Genomic DNA, 24,553 nt, shown 5'->3' on the forward strand with positions numbered 1-24,553 from the left:
ATTCACAGTTATGTTTCATTAACTAATTAAAAAGGCTTTGTTTGAATAAGGACATAAACACAGTCAAAGATTTCAGCATTAAAGTTTTTTTAATTTTTCAAAGATGAATTTTGGACAGACAAGACATTTGCTTGGATTTTTGAGCACTGTGCAACCATGTGTTAAATGTTTTTGATCATATTTGTATATTTTCAGCAGTCACTTTTTACTATATTAGATGAAATGATGTGTTTTTGTTTCAAGGCACACCTAGCATCCCATCATAGTGCACACTATCATTAGTATATACTAAGCAGCACTGTGATGCAACTCAATTAGTTGGATGCATGTGAAGACTCAGCTTCCTTTGGAAATTGCCACTAAAGTTTTAGTTCAGCTACTGTCGTCTCCAACAATCATCTTGCTGTAAGATTTCTGTTGCTCCTCTTTATATGCGTCTTTTACCTTTGCTCGTTTCAGGCCACCGTCCCTGAAATAAATAAATAAAAAAATAAAATAGCAATTCTATGCAGCTCTTGTAGTGGACAGGCACAGTGGTGTAGTAGGGAAGGCCGTTGAGTGTCACAGTTGCCCTTAATGCACCTTCTCTATGGATTTACATAGGGAATGCTTTAAGATGTGTTCATAGCTTTAACCGATACAGTGTTTCCTGCATACATCCCACTGCATTTTGCTATAAAAGTAAAGTCACTTTGCCACTAACCTCAGAGCAATGCAACTTAGCAACTACAGGCAAATGATCAAAATTATTTTACCCTCGGGGGTGCTCTAGGTGAAGCCTACAAATATTTTTTGCCTTGTAACATGTCTTCCTTGAAAGACCAATTCACAGCCTGGGGTCCATTCAACTGATCTACACCATGGCAGATCTAAATACAGCCATCATTAAGGCTGTAAGAAAATCGTGACTTTTTTTTTTTTTTATCAAAAGGCTGCGGCCTCTGTGTATTTAAGTCATAAATATAAACAGTTGCATTTGCATGTACTTATATATATATATATATATATATATATATATATATATATATATATATATATATATACACACTTGCTTTCAAGATGGATTTTTCATCATTTGTTCAAAAGCAACAACAAGAAAAAAACACACAAACAGATAACTAGAACTTAAGTTATAATGACTCATAACATACAGTACTTGCATAACAATAAAACCTCACTCACAAAATTGAACAGCCACTACAGTATTTGAAAAATGGCAATAAACCTTCAGTCACAAAATCTAACAGCAAGTAAATAATAAGTACAGTCCTTGCATCACAGCCCACTGCCTTCTTTCCTGTTGCTAACCATAGCATGGCCTGCGATTTTCTTACAGCCTTAGCCACCATTTCATTAATTAAAATGTTAAACTAAAGAAACTAATATGCACTGACGCTGGATTTCCATAACTTTGGACTATTTTATTCATTATTTTAAAAAAGTAACTGCTACTGTTGTTTATAACCCCATGTCTATACCTGCTGTACAGGATTTCATTCTAAAAAGAAGTCGTAGGAATGTTTTAACAAGTATGCCAATAGCTTACATCTCCCTGCCACGGACAGAAATTCGGAATAAGAGCCATCAGTATAATGAAAAGGTCGATGACTGTGACATATATCCACTCTATGTACAGAATAGTGTAGAATAAGAAATGCAATGGAAAGCTTAAACACATTTTGATAAATGATTGTCCACCTATTGTATATGTAAAAATGCCTCCAGAATATAGTAATGTAACTTATGCTGAACATGAAAATGAGATAAGCAGTAAAAACAGAAGTGTGACAGGCAGTACGGTTTAATAAAATGAATTATATTTTGCGGTAACGTAATTTTTTTTTTTTTTTTTTAATTTTTACTGAATTCGTTAACACACAGTATACAATTTTAATGTAAATGGATACATGAAGTAGAGGCTTCACTGATGTTCAACACAGAATAAACAAGCAGGCCAATTTTTTGCCTTACCAGGACAGATCCACCAAGCCTCCTTGCCTGGCAATGGCTGCCTTCACTCTGTTAGCAAACTGCACTGCACTTTCTTCTTCCTGTCAGGAAATATTGCAACATAGAGAGATAACTTTAAAATCATTGGTGTGTTATACTCATATTTCAGAATTTTTTTAAATATATTTTGAAACAACTGTTGATATCATTATGTGTGTATGTTATAACCAACCTCATTTGTGCAAATATGAGGAGTTGCCGCACAAAATCCTGAACTACATATACAGTAAAGAGTTATATTACACAGGTACTGTTTCTACTAATATAGTTTGTTCTCATTAAAACAAACATGCATGACAAAATAATTCTTGCTTTGCTTCTATGTAGAGCCCCATGAAATTATTATTTTTTTTTTTTAAATAATTTTTCCTTTTATTTTTCACAAATGTTGTTTTATTATAGTTACACATTAATAAAATAACTCAAATATAAGTATATCAATAATAGTATAGTATATATCATGTTTTAACTACATACATGTTTTTGTTAAACATTATCCAATTTAACATTTTTACAAACAGACCTCACACAGAAAAATTATTTAGTTACCATAATTTCCATTAGCTGCAGTAACGGTAATGTACAGTCCCCTACTCTTTTTAATCAACTGCCTACTACAGTAACTACTACCCATGCCCTCTATAAAAATACAGTAAAATAAAATACACATATTTATACTGCCCTACTCTTGTGGGGCTGTCACAATAATTGCACATCCAGCAGTCTACCCATTTAAAAAAAAAAAAGGATTTGTATTTCAATCCCATTGCACTGAAGCAGTATACAACAAGCTTGGGGCTTGGGGTTTCTCAGTATGTAAACACTTAGCAAAACAGATTTGTTAATTCAAATCCATTCAAAACCAAAACAGCATTTGCTCCAGTGCAAAGTTTGCACCACTTGAAATAAAACAAAGAATTAGCATAAAGAATTACAAAAGTTACCTGAAATTTGCCCTGGTAGTGAATAAGCAAAGAAAATTTCAGTACCTGTCTGGTCATCGATGGCAGGTACCAAACGTTGCACACAATCGCCCAGCTGGTCATCATTCTAATTAGGTAGCTCACCATGTTGTATTTTGCACTGTTCCAAAAAGCATCTCCAAAACGAGGATCATACTGCATACAAGGAGACACAAACTTCTGCATTATTTTTGCAATTCTAAACTAAACTGTAGAAAAGCTTGCCAAAGGAAAAATATCCTAAGTTTGTGTAAGCCAGATCCAGACAGCAACATAGTAGGGGTCATAAAACAAAGCTACACAAACTCAGAAAGCTCTTACCTTGATTGCTACTGGATATATAGTCCCTCCTATTTCAAAGCTTCCCTTCTTAAACATCATTACTGATGTGTTGTTTACACAAGTACCTGCAATAGAGTAGACATTTAGATTTCATTTCAAATGATAACAACAGAATTCAGTCATATTTCACATGGGTTGGACTAACAGTGACATTTTGTGCAATTATTTATATAATTTCTACATAACTCATAAGCAGCACAGTGTATTGACAATCTGATCTGTAGTTTTGCAACTATCTCTATGCAAGTTATCCCCATATGACAACTGGGCTAATATATTAAGTTGTTCGTTTTAAAGCCCACCAAAAGACTTGCCAGTAACTGATGGCTGACTACCAGAGGCCAAGCAATTGATGGGCACAGACACTGAACTACATTCAAAGCCAAGGCAGAGGCAACACAGCTGGGCAGTGTCTTGTGCTATGCCACCATGTTCATCCAGTCCATAGAAAATACTTGTCACTAAATTCACAGGGCTATAATATCGGCCGACAAGTTAAATTTTATATGTCAAAGGTGATTGTCTTGCTGATCTTACCTTCAGGAAAAATTAATATTGGAAGCTTTGTTTTATCTGCAACATGATTTCTTAGTCTGTAATACATAGGGAATCAGATGGAAAATGCATTATTATTTACAGACTTGAAGCTAGATATGCTATTTACTATAAATTGTCATTAGTAAAAATAAATAAATAAAAACTCCACCCAATAAAAAATTACCAATAAACTACTTGTGTAAGGGTTATATAAGTAGATTGTTATACATTTTAGAATTGTAATTGGTGTTTTCCCCTTTCCTTTGAGGTACAGAGCTTTGAGAATGTGTTTTACTATATCATTTCAATCACTGTTCTCAGGCCAAATGTAAACTAGGCCTACCTTGTTAGTTCATGTATAAGTATCACAGTGGTATGGAGAACACTCCATGTGAATATGGTATTTCTTAAAAAAGGTAACATTAGAGTAATTCATATAACATTTCATTTTGCATTTAAATGAAAAACCCCCACTCTGGATGTGAACCCAGATCAACATCATAGCCTATACAAGCCCATGATTTTACCACTACTCAGTGACAGAACTTACACTATCTAATACAGCTATGGAGGCTATTTATCTAGTCATCTTCACTTCATTTGCACATCTCTGATAAAAACATGACACCCAATATGAACAAGCTTTAGCTTTGTTCTGAGAATACCTCACCGTTTTGTCACTAGGTTACGGTCCTTCATCTCTGACCTCTCAAACCAGACATGTGGACAGGCCTTCACTATGGCTCTTTGAATAATTCCCAGTAGGCCACCGTGCACCTGGCCAACCTAGAAACCAGACACTAATTTGTTTTTTATGCTTTCTTTCAAAAGATGGTAATGACGATCTCTGAGGTGTACTGAGGACATTAATACTGCCAAATTATGAACACATTCAATACCATTAGATTTAAAACATGTACAACTAGGGTTAATAGTTTAAACATTTAACATTTTTTGTAAAGTGTTGTTTCTTTTATATCACATACATTTTTATTAAAAAAGGAACTTGGTTGACATATTGAATCGATGCCACATCAGCATAAAACAGTACCTTTTCAGTTAAACATGTAGCTTATACAACCTTAATAAGAATGCATCCAGAAATTATAACTTTTGACAACCTAATCTGACACTGGTTTACAAGAAAAGTAATGTGCTCTGCATTGTCTCTGCAATGTCACAACCCACTGCATTTCTCTTATTGGCGCAATAAAGGTACAAATTGTATTTGCTGTTCCAAGGGCTGCATGTTGTCTGTGCCAGACGGGATTAAACAGTGTACTGTGCTTACTTATATAGTGCATATATGTTAATTAATCAAACTTCCCAAACCCAATAGGCCACATGACAACATGGAATACACATGTGTGCACCTCGACCTGTCAGATCTCAGAGCTCTGCGACAATACCTTTTCTTCACCAACGTATAAACAACATGTGTGTGAAAGGTGGGTCCCTTGTGTAGAATTACTCAATGAGTGGTCTGCATGTACCACGGTTCAGATAAATTAGGTATACACGGTTTCAAATAATGCATGAAATAGAAATTTTTATCATGAATAACAAATATCTATGTAGCAGAGATTCTGTCTCCATCATACAAATTGAAAGTAGTTTGAGCAGTTTGAAAGAATAAAATCATTAATATCCAAGTCAAGATAAGAATTGGATTTATTATTCTTTATAAACTGCAGTTAAAAACAGTGCCTTTTATTTATAGTACCTATTGAATGTTATGCTCTTTTCAAAGATTTGTTTTAAATGTTTGTAAGCATGTGGTGGATCCATTTACTGCTATTTTGTAATCTCAAAACCTCCAATACATTTTGTTTATTTCCTCCTGGGGCATCTATTCTACATCAATAAACAAACTTTATTTGTATAATAAATAACTGACAAGAGCAAAAGAGAGACCCTCCACCGTCTATTTTTCTTCACTTCAAACAATTATTTTGTAAACTATGAGTTTCATTTATCTTACGGTAATGTGATAGTCAAGCAGGGATGGTTTAATATATTGTATACAGTGCCTAAAGAAAGTCTACACCCCCTTTCAAAATGTTCACCTTTTGTTGCTTGGAATTAAAATGCATTAAAATAGTTTTTTTTTTTCATTTATCTACACATTTTTTATCGCCCCGGACCAGCCGTGACGGAGTCGACCTCGGGACATTCTTCACCTAAGAGACCAATTATATAACATATGTCACGATGGAGATTTGCTTTGTCAGGATGTGGGTGGGGAGGGAAAAAAGAAAAAAGTTGTTTACAAGTGGGAAAACCGAACGAATCGCCTTGTAATTTTCCGTAATTAAAATAGTTTTTTTTTTCATTTATCTACACATCCTACCCCACAACTTTCAAGTGAAAAAAAACATTCTAGAAATTTGTAGAAAATTAATTAAAAATAAAAACTGAAATAGCTTGGTTGGATAAGTGTCCACCACCATTGTAATAGCAATCCTAAATTAGCTCAGGTGTAAACAATCACCCTCAAAATCACACACCAAGTTATGTGGTCTCCACCTGTGTTAAATTATAGTAATTCAAATGATTTCAGGATAAATTCAGCAGTTCCTATAGGTTCCCTCTGCTGGGTAGTGCATTTCAAAGCAAAGACTAAACCATGAGCACCAAGGCGTTTTCTAAAGAACTCCGGGACAAAGTTGTTGAAAGGCACAGATCAGGGGATGGGTATAAAAAAATATCAAAGGCCTTGGATATCCCTTGGAGCACGGTCAAGACGATTATTAAGAAGTGGAAGATGTACGGCACCACCAAGACCCTGCCTAGATCAGGCTGTCCCTCCAAACTGGATGACCGAGCAAGAAGGAGACTGATCAGAGAGGCTACCAAGAGGCCAATAAAGCATTATGTTTTGCACAAATCCAACACAGCACATCACCTAAAGAACAACATCCCTACTGTGAAGCATGGTGGTGCAGCAGCATGTTATGGGGGTGTTTCTCATCGTCAGGGACTGGGGCACTTGTCAGGATAGAAGGGAAAATGAATGGAGCAATGTACAGAGAAGTGCTTGAGGAAAATCTGATGCCCTCTGCAAGAAAGCTGAAACTGGGATGGCATGACTTGAAGATTGCTGTCCATCAACGCTCCCCAAGGAACTTGACAGAGCTTGAACAGTTTTGTAAAGAAGAATGGTCAAATATTGCCAAATCTAGGTGTGCAAAGTTGGTAGAGACCTATCCCAACAGACTCACAGCTGTAATTGCTGCCAAAGGTGCTTCCACCAAGTATTAACTCAGGGGGGTGGAGACTTATCCAATTATGATCTTTCAGTTTATAATTTTTTTTCTCAGTAAAAACTTTTTTCCCCTTAACAGTGTGGAGTATGGTGTGTAGATAAGAGGAAAAAAATCATAATTTAAACGCATGAAACGCTGAGGCACTGACACAACAAAATGTGAAAAAAGTTCAAGGGGGTGTTAACTTTCTATAGGCACTGTAAATCAGTTTACCACAATAATCTAGTTGTTGTAACTGAAATTGCCAGCCAGATGCAACTAAGCCTTGCAAAACAGGACGTAGAAAACAAGTAAACTCAATACCAGGGTACAAATTATTTTAAAATATTTTTTTGCAGATGGGTTTTTACTGTTGCATCTATTGTTGCTAAGGAATGAATATATATATATATATATATATATATATATATATATATATATATATATATATATATATATATTATTTTTTTTTTTTTAATTAAACATGTCTACTGGTGCCAGAATGTAATGTTCCTGGTGCTATATGAGGTAACCTGGCACTTGAATCTAGTACCATAGACTTAAATTTGCACCCCTGCTCAATACTTAGAATAGGGTACAGAATTGAGATAATTAATTTTAAATAAACAAAATTTTTTTTTTTACTTACCATAGCATAGCAACCATCATTGGCCAGAATGACAATGTCTATTGGGGAGGTGTGGTTTGCAACACATATACCACCTTTCCTTGGTCTGTTTTCTCTACGACGGCAAGTCAGAAACAATTAACACACTGCAACTTAAATATAATAACATACCACATTATAAAAGACTGACAAAGACTAAAGATCACCCACACACAAGAAAAAAAAAGAAACCCCAACTCAAGGTCAGTTAAATGTTGATAGATGGATAACAGATTTTGTTGTCTAGTACTTTCTTTTGATACTTTTGAAAAGGACATGATTTTAAAATGAGTACGTTCATAGATAACCTTCCAGAAAGTTATTTTAGGAACCCCTCCCCCCCGCCGAAAGCAGGGTCAAATCCAAAGACAGAAAAATGAAATTGCAGTGAATGAACAGCTCGTTTTAGCTAATTTACCCACTTGTTGTGATAATAGATGGTAGCTGACAGGCCCCTGGCACAGATTCTGTAGCACATCAGATGGACAAGCTCACTTAGCCAGTTTTTCACACTAGGGAAACACAAACACAGGCTTTCACACAATATTAAAAAACCTACCAAGCACAAACAAGTCTAAATCAGAGCACTAAAAGACAATGACAATACTCAAGGATCTTTATTTTTCAGATTTCCATAGAGATGGCATATTTGCATCCTATCCTTAATGCATTTACTGAAGTCATCCTCTATATTTTTTAGTCCAGTTACTGTAACTAATTTCTACTCATTGCAGAATGCAAACAATATATTATTGTTAAATCTCTTATCTTGGATCGGATATTAAGAACTCCATCTATACAAGATTCTGAATATTGTGTTCAGTTCTGGTCAACTTGAAACAAAAATGATACTGCTCTAGAAAGAGTGCAAAGAAGAGCGACCAGAATTATTCCTGGTTTAAAAGGCATGTCATATGTAGACAGGATAAAAGAGATGAATCTATTCAGTTTTGAACAAAGAAGACTATGCGGCGATCTGATTCAAGCATTCACAATTCTAAAAGGTATTGACAATGTCGACCCAGGGAAACAAGGACCTGGGGTCACAAATGTTGATTAGATAAAGGGGCATTCAGAACAGAAAATAGGAGGCACTTTTTTACACAGAGAATTGTGGAAGTCTGGAACCAACTCCCCAGTAATGTTGTTGAAGCCGACACCCTGGGATTCTTCAAGAAGCAGCTTGATGAGATTGTGGGATCAATAAACTACTAAAATCCAAACAAGCAAGACGGGCCGAATGGCCTCCTCTCGTTTGCAACCTCACACATGCAGTGGGTTACTTTACATTGTTGTAATTACAATTACATTTGGCCTTTATGCTCAGAGTTGTGTATTTTATTTAATATACAAGTTAAAAAAACTTTACCTGCTGTTTGGCAACAGTCCTACCAATGAGGCTCCTATAACCAGCCAACTTAACCCAATCGTTGCTAGGGTAACCCTAAAGAAAAACAAAAGTAAAATGATTTTGAATTCAACTTTAGGCAAATGTTTTATACTTGTTATACTACAATAAATAAATAGGTAAAAGTCACAGCTCTCCCACTAACTAACCTTTCACTGTCATTTACAACAACTTTTGGCATCCACTTTTTTTTTCTAGATTCATGATGTCATCATACTGTCAGCGCATTACAGTTTCTAGATTTTGGAAATGTGTGCTCCAAGCATGGAACGCCTGGAGGGGGTAGGCCAGTGTCAATTTGGTACGATTAACATTGTTCAGCGGGTCAAAATGCGTCAAATTCAAGGGACAAATTAAAGAATTGTCGCAAACCTTATGTTAAGAAATGCCTATCGTACAACTTCAGAACAAACAACAACAAACAACGCAAGGGCAATTACACTTTCTTTTTTTTACAGCACATTTAGTAAGGTTTCAGTAAAGAGAGAGAATCTAGCACAGACAAACTGGATGAAGCAATTCTTGCTTAAACTCAAATCCTATGCGACATGTTCAGCGGTATATACTGTAGTGGCAGATTATTCTCTGTGGAACTTAATGTAGACCATAAAGACTTCTTTAACTGGTTAGGTGTGCAGTATGCATATGGACTACATGCTGGAATGGAAGTTTAGTGCTACAGTTGTATTTCTACTTTGGACTACTCCTTTTTTGTTAATATGATAAATCCTGCAATTTAAACAGGGACTTGCATTCAGCTTCATTCCACCACTTTTACTACTCTTGTTTCAAAAAGGACCGTCTCCACTTGCAGGCAGGCTCACCTGAGAGGGAGGAGGATGCAGTATCGAATGAAGACCCCCAGCACCCAGATGATGGAGATGCGCAGGCTGAGGTACTGGAAGTTGTTGTTGGACCTGGTCAGCAGGTTCCAGGAGACCAGCTCCTCAGAGGTGAACCTGTGAGTGACCTCGTCTTCCACGATGGACTCAAAGCCCTTCTTACTGAAGTAGAAGATGTCGCTCAACTCAAATTCTCCATTTATTTGGGGTCTGCTCCGGCCCTTCCTCAGGTCTGTGATCTCCTTCTCCATAGAACTGTCATCTCTTAGGATAATACCTTCAACGAAGAATAAAAGGCTACCTTTATCCTGCAGAAAAGTTTTCATGTTCAGTTTTTCTTGTTTAGGAATTTTACAAACTGCTCTAGAAGATATCCTTTTGCTACAGCCACGATCTGCTAGGACAGGTGCAATTAAATGTATGGGATATCCCTATATTAAGTCTCTCTTCCAGGATTTGTGAATGACTGACAAATGTGACAAACAGCACTTAAAGATCAAGATGGTAATGATACCAAACTCCAGCACTATATAGTAGTCTCCTCCTAACATAACACCACTCGGAAAGCAAGCAAAGTGCTCTGTTAGCCAAAGTGTTCTCTAAGACGGAGTTAGCCTCCAGACACAATATGAATCAATCCATAAATAAATAAATATGTTTTACTTGTCATGACGTGCGTGCATCAAAATATGAACATATAAATTAACACAGTACCCCTACACACGTTAAAAAATGCAGCAGCTCTAGATTCATTATGAATACATGTACAGGAGCAATATTCAAGACATGCACATTATTTACAGAACGGGAAACACCTAATTGCTCAGCAACATTCGGCATTGCAGCAGCACATTTCGCTGTTTGTTTACATGCCATTTTGTAGCGATGAGGTGCACTCGTGGAAACCAAAATACAAAACGAGTCAATGATATGATGGCGGTTCTGGAAAGATTTAATAAACCAATCAGTGTGCCTCAAGACACTCTCGCGATGACAAGTCACTTTTCAAAAGACTGAATAAATCATTTTAATTTTAATATAAAAGTTTAAAAAAGTGGTCAAAATGTAAAAAAAAAAAAAAAAAAAAAAAAATTAAAACAATACACACAGCTTACATAAACACTTGTAGCAACACAAGGGAACATATACACATACATAACACAATAAAATAAAAAGGTCCTTATGTACCCTTTAAGAAACTAAATGGTTGCAACAGATCTACTGTAATATTGCAAAATAATTTCATTTCAAAACATAGCTTTTGTGGTGGCTCCCTTTGGCTTCTTGGTACTGGGCCAGTGTTTCTTATCAGATTGATGTTTGTCTGGTTCACAGTTTTTACCAGTGGGTGGTGAATCACACCACTCTACTGTACATCCCACTGGTGTTAAAAGTGCAAACAAAACAAAACAAAAAAAACATTTGAAAGAAGCCTGGAGGCAATTTGGTCCATGCTGGATCAAAAGTGCTGAAAAATGTATATTTTTTTTAATTATTATTATTATGGAAACATATTGTATAATTATATTAAGATAGCCATTCACTTTCTGTTTCTATAATGAAATCTACTCCAGAAGATAGGAGAAAACACAAATACCAACTAGCTCAAACTAAACAGTAACTGTTAGGTGTAGCATAAACAACAACATAGTGAATATGCTGCATCCATGTACAAAAACCTGATACTCGTAATGGAAAACTTCTCATTTATAGGATTTTGCTGCTTACTGGTATAAATCATATACACAAAAAAGACCTTCAGCCCAGGAGTTATGCAATCCAGTATTGCCTCAGCAAACATAGGCATGATGCCAAGACTTGTTCTGTTCAATATTCTAGTGCTAACCTTGATACATCCCGATATCAAATCTGCATTTGTTCCAGCAGCATTTAGACAAAACTGCTTTAATTCCTCCTTAACTACCAAAACATGCACTAGTATAAGGTACAATTAGAAGTCCAGTAAACACATGTTGATGAGACACATTCTAAAGAGTTTCTTATACAAGTTACTTTTTGTAAAACAGATTTCATCAAGTTCTGTCAGCTCAAACTGAGCAAAATGGTGCCTCAGCTAATATAGAAACAATAAACATAACATAACTTATTATAAGAAGGAGCTTATTTTCTCAATCTTCTCTTTAACTGGGTGGTTATTTGGAGTGTCTGTTTGAGAGTAGGTGCTAATTGGTCACTGTAAAACCATCAATGTAACACCACTCAGAGCACGCCCGCCCGCCCGCACGCACACTGGTTTGCAGAAGTATTCACCCCCTACCAATAATGTCACATTTTTTTGAATTACAAAGCTGTAGTGGTTAAACTGAACACTGTAATATGAGGAGGAGGTTAAACGTCAGCAAAACTTGCAAAAGAAATGTACAATATGAAATTTATTGGTTGCATAAGTATTCAGTCCCTTATATCAGTACTTGGTAGAAGCACCTTTTGCACCAATTACTGCTATGAATCTTTTTGGATGCTAGCTTTGCACAGTAGGACGGTGAACTTCTTGGTCATTTTTCACAAGAAAATTGCTCGAGTTCTGATAAGTTTGTTAGGGATCATCGATGTACTACAATCTTCAAGTCTAGCCATACATTTTCGAAGTCAGGACTTTGACTGGGCCACTCAAGAACATGAATTCTCTTCTTGTTCAACCATTTCAGTGTGGCTGTGGTTTTGTGCTTCGATTCATTTTCCTACTGAAATGTGAATTCCCTCCCCAGTTTCAGTCTTGGCTGACTCAAACAGGTTTTCCTCAAGGATTCAACTGTACTTTGCACCATACATTCTCCCCTCTATCCAGGCAAGCTTCTCAGTCCCTGCTGAAGAAAAGCATCCCAATAACATGATGATGCCACCACCATGCTTGACAATTGGGATGGTGTTGACTGGGTGATGTGCAGTGTTGGACTTACGGCAGACGTAAAGCTTGGAATTTAGTCCGAAAAGTTACATTTTTGTCTTGTCTGACCACAAAACCTTTTTCTGCATGCCTGCAATATCATCTACGTGCTTTTTCGCAAACTCCATACGTGCTTTAAGATGAGGCTTTTTGAGTAATGGCTTCATTCTTGCCACCCACCCATACAGGCCACCTTTGTGTAGGTACACTGACTCTGACCATCTCAGATACAGCACTTTGCAGATCTCTCAAGGTCATTGTTGGCTTCAGAGCGAGATCCCAAACCAGTTTCCTGATTGCCTGGCTACTCAGTTTGGGAGGATGACCTGATCTGGGTAGTGTCGGAGTGCTATGATGCATCTTCCATATCTTAATGATGGACTTCACTGTGCTGAGAAGGATAATCAGGGCCTTTGAAATTTTTTTGTGCCCTTCTCCTGCTCAGTGCCTCTCCACCACTTTATCCCTGACTTGTTTCGAAAGCTCCTTGGTCTTCACGTTTGCTTTGTTGGATCACTATGTGAGTTGCAGCTTGAAAGTCTTTATATACCTGAGAGAAATTATCTACAAGTTAAACCACTTTGAGTACACACAGGCCGAAACCATATTAATAATTTTGTGACCTTTCAAACAAATCATTTGCACCTGAGCTGATTTAGGGCCGCAGTAGCAAAGGGGTTGAATATTTGTGCAACTGAGGTTAATCTGTTTTTCTCTGTAAATCTTACCTATTTATAGTCTATATGCATTTTTTTAGTTTATCAATGTGGAGTAGTTTGTGTAGATTCTAAATGTAAAGTCTAATTTGAAAGCGTCGTGGAGTATGCTCAGGTACCAAGAAAATGTGAAAACTTTGTAGGGTGGTGAATACTTCTGCAAACCTTGCGTTTTATTGTTGTTTTACATTATTGTATTTAAGTTGAAACTGGGATGTATGAATACTTAAAGCTCCTGTGCTTGCATTTTTTTTTCTAAAAGTACAAACTGTCCGTTAATGTTACAAAATAAGTATGAAACAATAAAAGTGTGTATTCTGTGTTATTTATTAACATTTAATATAAAAAAACAACAATTTAAATAAGACTGGTGTAAACTTTAAACTGGTGGAATAGCAGTTTCTATTATACTGTATATATTGTAGACTCAGGATTTATCACTGTTGAGGACTGGTCTACAGACCGTGTGTGTGTATAATGTAAGCAGGGAAGCAGTAAGCTTGCCTCAGCCGGGATTGATTGACGTCAGGGTAGGCGGGGACACGACAGCCCACATCAATGCGGACAGAGCTGACAGCTCTGACAAGCTGCTGTGTGAATGTGCAAGACTGTTGGTACGCTACAACATTAATTTAGCCATTATAAATTATTTAGGGGAACAAAAATACCAATATTCATTAAAAGACGAAACACAAATAATGTGGTCTCCAATCATGGACCCCGGCAACCTTGTTATAACGGAGTAGCAGTGTGTGTGTGTGTGTGTGTGTGTGTGTGTGTGTGTGTGTGTGTATATATATATATATATATATATATATATATATATATATATAAAGTACATAACAGTGAGAACAGCTAGAGAGACTCTATACAGCAAGGACAGTTTGTGTGTTTTCAGGGTATTGGTGCAGCAAAAGTAAAACAGTCAAAAGCATCATCTCACTTTTAAATTGTACTATTTCCCAACACACTTGATGAAATGTAGAAAAAAAAGTCAATACCTGTGTCACAAAGATGGCTGTAGTGGGTGACGTCAGACCAGAAACAGGGACCAACACAGAACGCAGGTTTTGAAATGGTGAAGGCGCTGATGCAGTTTAATAATCAAACAGACAGAAAATAAAAGGTTGAACAAAAACAGCACACGTCATTTGAGGCCAAAATAAACAGACAAACAAAACAAATGAACACTAAAACGAAACAGACACTAACAAACAGCGGACAAACAGACAAACACGACGAGTTAAATTAATTTACTTTCACTTCTCTTTTTGTTTTGTCCTTCTCCCCACCCATTCCCCACTCACAGAACACACAACCCCAAGTGAGTGAAAACATGCTGCTTTTATGCAGCTATACCGAGACTCGATTGCTAATCGATCATTCAATTGGAGTCTCGGTACAACTGCACGTGAATTAACAATGTGCAATTCCCCATGCTCACATATTACATTTTACCTGCACGTGAAGTGCTGTGCAATCCTTGTGCCTACAATACAAATATACATTTTAAACACTTGTGTGCATAACCTATGTTATATCCCGTGTACCAACTACAATACACCAACATGAACACACCACACACAACATATAACACAGAAACACACACAGAGGAGGGGCAACATTGCCACAGCCTGTCATATAGTAAGAGAAATAAGTTTCCAAAGTAGGATAAAAATGTCCTCCTCCTTTTTGTCCTGTTTTTTTGTAGACCCCAGGCACTTTTATCCATGCATACGTTTTGTGGTGACATGGGGTCTCTCATTTGCTCAGGGATTGCAGGTGCAAACAGGATACTCTTTTTTTATTCTCTACCGTACACTCAGTCTCTATGGGCTAAGACCACACCAAAACAACCACCCCCCTATTCTCTGGCTATCCAGTCCTTCACTCCACACATCTGCTAGTTATTCACTCCTACTGTCATGCTCACAGCCTTTACCAGCTCTCTCTGACTCCAGCAGGTTTCAGTCTTGCAGCTTTTTACAGATTGTCACCCACTTTCACTTTGTCTCTTACTCTCGCTCACCACTCACTCACAACTCCTCCACCTAAATGACACCCACCCTCCAACCTGCTCTACTCCAATCACAGCAGCAGAGCACTCTCCCTGACTGCCATGATTAGTTGAGAAAACAAGAAGTATTTTGAAAGATGAAGTCAGCTAGCAGAGAATACTCTGCACTTTTTTAAAATTTTGGAGATTTTGAGAGTCATCATGATCACCATCATAATTCTGAGATTAATCTCTGAAAAAAGTTGGTTTCCTGTCAGTGTAACGCTCATTGTGGTCCCTGTTGGCGCAAGGAAGTACGGTTTCCTCTCGATACTGGTTGAGGAGAGTAACGCTATTTGTGGTGCCCCCTGAACAAAAAGGAACGTTAATTTCTGAGAATTAGTTATGCTGAAGGATAGCCTATATAGTTGGTAAAAGTAAAACATAAATAAATAAATGAACAAATAGTGAAATAAATGAACACATAAATCAATACATAGATATTTCTTTATCTATCTTGACATTTATTTCTTTTTCACTATCAGATAAACACTACCATTTAATACAGTATGAAACAAAAAAAATACTTAGCAGTTTTTGTTCAATTGTATATTCACAAATATTTTTGTACATAAAGGTGGTCATACTTTCATATATTTTTACTTTCAAATTAAAAAATATATTGTAATGACCCAGATAATTGCTTTGTTGCAGGACTTGTCTGTTCAGTTTATCTTGTCTGTCTTTTATGTTACATGTATTGTAAGGGGAACGGGTCACGTCGTAACGTCGTTACTTAGCATGGGAAGGGGAGTGAGTGAATGAGTGGGGAGAATGCGTGTTGCTGTTTTCGGGGGTTGCAGAGCATGGATGTGACTGGTTGATGAGCCGGATAGCGACGGGAAACGAGGGGAGGTTATATAATAAGGGGCCGCATGAGCCTGGGGACAGTCCAGCCCTGAACTTGAATGAGAAACTGTGGGAGTGAATGAACGTGTGTGTGAGCTGTGACCGGAGAGAATATGCAGTGAAAGTGGCAAGACTAAAACATAGGTTTATTATTTTGGTGCTTTGAATTCCAGCCCCTGACAGGAATTCTCTGTAGTTTCAAATAAAACAAACATTTTGAGAATTCAACACCGTCTCAGCTGAAAGCTTTCAACACAATCAGGACAATACGTAAGCATTATTTACAAAATATTGTTTGTCTCATTACTTATTAGGAACTGTAACTTTACTACTTGCAAATGTTGTAAAATGGAAGGACAAACTGTGTGGCGTGAAAGCCAGGGCAGCTGCATTGGAAGCATGTCTTGGGTTCAATTCTCACACAATGTTTATACTGCAAAATACCAATATTCATTAAAAGGCAAAACACAAATAATGTGGTCTCCAATTATGGACCCCGGCAACCTCGTTATAACCGAGTAGCAGTGTGTGTGTGCGTGTGTGTGCGTGTGTCTATATATATATATATATATATATATATATATATATATATATATATATATATATATATAGTGAAAATGTTACCCACTTTACTCACTTGGGTTTGTTTGACTTTTTAAAAATGGGACCCAGACACAAGATTTGAATATTTTTAGTTCGTTTGTGCACTTTAATTTACAGTAACAAAAATAAATAAAACAGAAACAAAAACCTAACTCACACAGGCACACTACCTAAACTTTTCTCAAACATAAAACTAAAAACTGGATAGCTAAGCTGTTTACCAGTTTCAAAATACAAAATACATTCAAGTACAAATAAAACAACAAAGGTTCACACAGTACCTTTTTGCTAATTCTTCACTGTGACAGCCTTGTTTCACACAGGCTGGAGACTGCTTAGAACAAACATTTCTTCTGGTTCAAATACCTGTCTGCTAATTGCAGGCAGGTGATAATCATTACAGGCTGGAGCCAGGTGAACCCCATCCTGGCTCCCTCACGTGGCATGCTCGGGGTTGTAGTCCTGCAGCTCCCTCCTTGGACTATAATTATTTTCTCCTTTCTCTCCCCTATTCTATATATATATATATATATATATATATATATATATATATATTAATATGATATTATATATATATATATTATATATATATAATGTATATAACGGTCCAATTATTATAGGCTTACAACCAGAGTGTGCCATTGTTCCGTACCTTACTAAATATGCACCAAATTGTTTTAAAATCCATTCCCTTCCAGTTTACTAGTTTCAGTGACTCAACTACTCCCCTTGCTGTCACATTGAGAGGAGTCTGAAGAAACAACACTAGAGTATATATGCCCATTACACTGGGCTTGCTGTGGGGACGAAGTCCAAAGTCTCCTGCCCAGCACTGATATATTCATACAGACAAAAAGAAATGCTACCTCTAAAATACAGAAGGCAATACTGATTCAACTCAGCAATTTCACTAATCTATGAAGGATTTACTTTTATTTAAAATAATTAAAGAGGAAAGACTCATTGCGACTAATCATCTTGTTTCCTACAGCGTCCAGGATAGAACACAGAGAACAGTTAATCATTCATATATTTGAAGATGTAAAATGCAAGGAGGAATACAGTCAGCAATCACATACACAGGCCTCAGCTGTAACATATAAAAGGTGTCTGGTATAAGGAATACAATTGAGGAAGCTCTAAAGCAAAAGGCCTTTTTTCCATGACGTTCATAAGTGTCTGCTTTAAGGGTTGGTCATTTTGTGACCCTCAGTAACTTACAGTACCAATGGGAGAAAAGAGGTGAAATATGATGATTAAACATCAGTCAGCATAACATTTTTCTATGTGACAGAGAAAGACAAGTTCCAGATACATATTGGGGGAGAATGTTATTAGAGGGTAATGAACTGGACAGATCATAAAGTTACTCTTTTAAACTGTGAATCTACCTTAATTTCATCAATGTCTGCACCAAAAACATAACAAATTCCTAAAAAAATTGCAAAGGCCAATTGTCTTATCAGACACATGGCATTACCTGGTTATCACTGATAATTTCACGGCTGATTAGCAAACATGTAGGCCTAGTCATACATTCAGATTAGAAAATTACATCGGAAGGGATCCCCACAGGCTGTGCTTCCCTGGCGTTGAGGACACAAAGTACTTTAAGAAAGGTCAGGGTCTGGCTGTTGCACAGGCCCAAGAAAACTTCAGAATCTACAGTATCTTTTCTGATGAGATTTCCAAAAACTGCGGTTTCTTTGACCAAACTTCAGCTAGGAAATATATATATATATCTATATATATATATATATATATATATATATATATATATATATATATATACACACACACACACACACACACACATATATATATATATTTTTTTATGTATCCTTTCACAGCCAATAAAGCTTTCAACCCTCTTTCCTTTCTTGGTAAATGCACTGATATTTCAAAATTACGCTTTTAAGAACCTCTGCCAATTTTTCTAATCACTTCATAAAAAATGAGAATTGAAATAAAATGAGGAAAATCCCACACTGAAATGTTCACAAATTCAAGTGACATTGTGTGATATCCAATGGACCTGTGTGACATGTGTGCAACTATTCAGCAAACAATCATGCTAAAGCAAAAGGACACCTGTGATTTCACAAGGGTCATGGTATTTGTTGTCTATGTAACCGACTTATCCCTCAGTGAAGTTATATGCACACCATCATGTACGGCTATGGCCAAAAGTTTTGCATCACCCTAGAATAAACTAATATTGCTTCCGAAAGTCAAATGAAACCTTCTGAATAATGTTGTTAGCATATTGAATTACATACCGCTTTGCAGTTTTCCATAAATTGAAAAATTTGACATTTCAAAATCTAGCATGAAATAATGTACTAGTATTATGGTTTCTATGATTACATGATGTTAAATAAAATATCTAAATTCTGTTCATATATATATATATATATATTATATATATAGTGGCAGAGTAGGGTCGGTGGAGAAAATATGTAGTCCAGGAGGGTACTGCAGGACTGCATTCCCCAGAATGCCACAGGAGTAAGTCAGGAAGAGGTCCGTGTTTTTAAAAGGGGCAAACTAACCTTAGCCATAAGGCTTTGTTACAATATATTTAAATGATGTCTCGATTCTAAAATTGTAGGTGATGCAAAGTAGCTGTATGTTGGTATACTGTAGCAACGTTTACAAAAACTAGCACGGGAAAGCACAACTCCGCTCACAGGTGGATCATGATAGAGCAAGCCGGTTACAGTGGACCAAATCACAGAAACCTTAGGCATGGAACAAGCCCAACAACGCAGCAGCAGCTACGCATCTGAGACACCACACAGTACCCTGGTCTCGCTTGTTCTTTTTACATCAATATTACATTCATCATGTAACCAGTAACATCAAAAAGAGTTTTGTGCACTGGTGGATACCGGCAGCCAAAACAGAATCGGACAACTTACCAAACAGGTTAAAAAAGGGGAGTGATGAAATCCTTTTTTGTACAAACTCTAGATGTGTAATAACCATTAATTTACCATCACACGACACTGCAATCTTGGGCAATGTCATTTGAACTGTTGACATAAATCCAATAACTTCGTATTGAAATAACATTTACTGTACTCCAGGGTACCGCGTTCAGTCTCATTTGTAGCAAGTCTACAGCTATGGCCAAAAGTTTTGCATCGCCTAGAATTTTAGGATTGAGACATAATTAAAAATAACGACTATATGAACATAATTTCGATATTTTATTTAAATCATGTAATCAAAGAAACTAAAGTTAATTCAACTTTATGGAGCAAAATTTGCTAATTCTACAAGGTGATGCAAAATGTTTGGTCACAATATTTTTTTTGTCCAGTAAATGTATTAAAAAAACAATTATCAAATTCTGGAGATCTGACAGAATTCAGAAAATAAAATAATCAGAAAACAAATTAATACAAACAATACATGGAATACAATGGCATGCTACAATAGGTAATTCCACAGTATTCAGCAGTGTAACACAATACCTCTGTTACAGCAGTAATAAACTACTTACCATTAGAAACTAAAGTCGTAGGTTTCTGCTGTTCCTTTGAACCTCTCTGAATCCTTAAAGTGGCCCACTGAAATAATAATAAAAAAAACAACATTAACCTTTAGTTTATTGTTAAGTGATACCTAAAAGAAACATGTTATATGTTGCTTTAGTGATAGTACCTCAAGTGTCTTCACTAAAACCTTCATGTAAACTTCTGTTATTCCCAGGGAGATTCCAAACATCGCAGGCAGCATGATAAGCCCAACCACCAGGGTAAACCACACTATAAATGCACTGAACACAATTTTCCCAAAGTCCTCCATTTGTGCACTTTTGCTTTAAATGGTCTAAGTTAGTTAGTACCAGTCCTTTTCTACATGGGAATACCTGTGAACAAGAAAATAAAAATTGGTGAATCTTCACTAACTCTCTCATTTGATCATTAAAATACTGCACATAATGTACCCCTTTGAATCTTTTGATTAACTTATCATCTGATTAACCTGCAAGAACCAGCATTGCTTTCAAAAAAGAAATTCAATGCAGGCAACAAAACTGTAGTATGCATCAGTATGAGTACTTTTCTTACTGCATTAATTAACATTACATTCTGTCACTTGCACTTCAGAATTGTGTGTCAATGGATCGTGATAATTCTTTTAGCCTGGAACTCCCTCTTTTTCAGCTTACTCTTGAAGGTATGCCTGTGTCTTTACTTATTGGAAGTGGAAAGACATTATGTTTTTGTTACATCTGGGACCTGATCCTGCGATTCCCTGCTTGCAGGTCTTCCAGCTCAAGCTTCAGTGTGTTCCAGAATGTAACATTCTTCTCTTAATCAATAAGGCTATAGATGCTCTGGCACTTGCCATTTATTTGGCCTACTCCCCTGGATGTTCTTTAGCGCAATCTTCTGATTTTGGTTTGCTGCAAGTACTCATTACCCATGTAGTAATATTTTCTAACCTAAACTGCAGAGTGTTTCTCAAAAATCTGAACATCCAGTACAGTCTTTTGAACGTTGTTCCTAATCACTTAATCACTGATTGTTGCAACTCCTATTCCCTTGTAATTGAACTCCATAAATCACTCTGAAAGAATATCTCTCTAAATGGTATACAGGTCAAAACTATGGTTTATGGTTCCTGAAGCAGCTACACCTAACAAATAAAAAAAAAATCAAAGTAGCTGATTTATAGACAATGGGGTCAATTTAAATTAATCTAATAGTCTTAATACTGCCACCCTTAAACTCAATATTAATCCCACTGTATTTTTCTTTGACGGTTGTTAGCCTCCCATTAAATATTACCATATATACCGTAATCTAGTACTCTCCTCATCAATTCAACCAAACCAGGAAACCATACAATCAATGAACACAAATCAACAAACAAAACAATAATCCTCAACATGTATCTATATACCTAACACACAGGAAATGTCAGTAACACAGCTCAGAAATTGTAGAACAAATGTTGCAAAATCCTGACACATATATTCAAAACAGCTGCAGACAAAAGTATTTGGGCAGTTAAAAAAAAAAAAAAAACACACACACAAAGAAAGTGTTTTCTATAACTTCTAATTTTCATGTTCTATTGAAAGATATATATATATATATATATATATATATATATATATATATATATATATATATATATATATATATATATATATATATTAACTATACATAACTACTGTACACTAATGGCACAGATTCTGTACTAAAACAAACTTGTATAGTTCAATATTAAAAGTTTCTCATTGTCTTCATGTTTGTCAATTTTATTCTTACTCCAGTAAATGCATGAGATTCATTTTCTATGAATTAAACACATTGTCTCTGCAAATGTATAAGAACAATACCAGAAATATGATACTGTGCAAGCTTACTGCATGCTTTCTTGTACAGCGACACAAATCCCAGAAACCTGGACAAAGCACCAGGAGCTGTGTTCTCCTACCACTATTAAGGCCGTTTTGTTTGGGCAGACTGCTGATAAACTGTAAGATTTCGGCTTGTCAGAGCTGTTTACGTGAAAGCCTAAGAGTATAATACGGTTTGTTCATAACTAATTTCGGTAATTTGATGTACCAAATCAAAGTTATTCAGGTCACGTATGTATTCTTCCAAAGACTGACTTGTCTGTCGACTATGGCGTGCAGTGGGCACTGTAAGAAAGAAATAGTGCGACAGTGAGCGCGCAGCTTAATTTTTTATTCAAATGCCGACATAACACAAGTTAAAATCCAATTAACCATCAGGGGTACCTAAAACATACAATAATAAGTATATAAATACTATGTGATTTACCTGAACGTCAAAGCTCGTTAACACTACCAATTCATTATCATCCCCATTCCTGTTTAGCTTTCTTCTGCCTGCTTCACTCTGCTCAAAATAACATATATCGCCAAACACCAAACTTCAGGAAACAGTTGAGCTAACTTCCAGAAAACTTTCTGCCGATCAAAGTCTGAGTCAGTGCTATCGCCGTCTCTTGGTTTGTTAATTGGCGCCACCTTGTGGTTGTTTGAGTGTCGTTTCATCAACCCACTCAAAATACATTTAAAATGAATGTGACGGTATATCACTGTACTCTATTTAATGCCATCACACTTAACTACCACAGGTTGGACACAGCAAGACTTTGCTCCAAATTAGGTAGCACACACTTATTGTAATAGGTTGTCTCGTTATAAATATGCGTGTGGCATCACCCGTGTATTTGTAATATACATGTTGGAATTGAGAATGGCAGATCTGAGATCCTATGTAACAAAAACATTACTGAGGTAGCTGGCACCAAATATGTTACAGAATATATGGAAAGTGCCTAACACTGTCCTTTTTCTTTTTTTTTTTTTTTTTTAAATATATTTTTGTTTTCATTATCTGACTCCCATGCTAATCAATCCTGGTAATTAGCTTATCTCCAAACATGCTTTTCTGCTGTTGGTTTTATTGCACATCTGTGTCTCCGTCTAAAGTTTGTAATTTAAGCAAACATTTTAACATATTTTATTTTTACTACTTATTAAAATGTCTTTCAGATAACTACAGCCATTTTAAGCAAAGTAAAGTACCTGATAATATACTGAGTTCAAACTATTCAAAACTAAGATGAAGGCCAAGGCAAGACCATTGTCTCCTTCATTGAGGCTTAGGGGTGGATCTGAATCCCCTATACCACACAAGGATATGCCACAGCTATTGTGTATAGCATTGTACATCCCTGGGGAATCACCTAATTTAATGTATGATGGGTGTTTGAAACTACATAAAAGAGCAATAATAATAATAATGTTCAGCAACACTTGTACCACGTTTTATCAACTGAATGTTGTACGTTGATTAACAAGGCCAGTGCTTAGTAAAATTGCTCCTTTTGATGTGAAGTGGTTTGGGAAAGTCATACTTGCTGGTGCAACACTGATGTTGTATTCTTGCATTGAGGTTGTGGGTAGAATTTCTTTGGCTGCTGCACCTCCTGCCTTTGCCTGCTCCTTTTTCCCATTTTTTAAAACTGTCCCAAAAATGTAAAAAAAAAAAAAAAAAAAAAACCTGCAATACTGCTCTGAGCCTCCTGGAGGCACTATATCCCACTTCTCACACCACATGTGACAGGCTGGTGAGTGAACAGAGGCCCAGAGACAGACTGCAGTTCAAAATAATATTTTTTATTAACAAATAAACACAATATAAAAGGACACAAGGGCTAAAACAAAGGTATTAAAACACAAATAACAAAACACAAAGCAAAACTCACAAAATAAAGATTTCCAGGCTGGGCAATGCCTTCACTGGACCAGAAAATATCAAAAACACAAAATAGCAAACCAAAAAACCAGCAAGCACAACCATCAACTTGGTTCATCAGCTCCCTCCTCTCCCTAATGGGCAGCTGAGGCCTC

At 36.4% G+C, this 24,553-nt stretch overlaps 1 protein-coding gene across 1 annotated transcript; it reads right to left on the bottom strand.

Moving 5' to 3' along the window:
- Window positions 1-74: 74 nt before the first annotated feature.
- On the bottom strand, window positions 75-23,079 carry LOC121314457 (glycerol-3-phosphate acyltransferase 3-like). The gene is made up of 13 exons (XM_041247758.1): window positions 22,953-23,079; window positions 20,815-21,022; window positions 20,654-20,720; window positions 9,996-10,290; window positions 9,133-9,207; window positions 8,186-8,275; window positions 7,746-7,839; window positions 4,522-4,637; window positions 3,852-3,907; window positions 3,294-3,379; window positions 3,000-3,128; window positions 1,972-2,051; window positions 75-469 (listed from the first exon to the last, which is right to left on the bottom strand). The coding sequence occupies exons 2-13, from the start codon at window positions 20,956-20,958 to the stop codon at window positions 373-375; spliced, it is 1,329 nt and encodes a 442-aa protein (XP_041103692.1). The 5' UTR covers window positions 20,959-21,022; window positions 22,953-23,079; the 3' UTR covers window positions 75-372.
- Window positions 23,080-24,553: the final 1,474 nt, after the last annotated feature.

The sequence above is a fragment of the Polyodon spathula genome, chromosome 1 (genome assembly GCF_017654505.1).
Source record: "Polyodon spathula isolate WHYD16114869_AA chromosome 1, ASM1765450v1, whole genome shotgun sequence".
Classification (NCBI taxonomy): Eukaryota; Metazoa; Chordata; class Actinopteri; order Acipenseriformes; family Polyodontidae; genus Polyodon; species Polyodon spathula.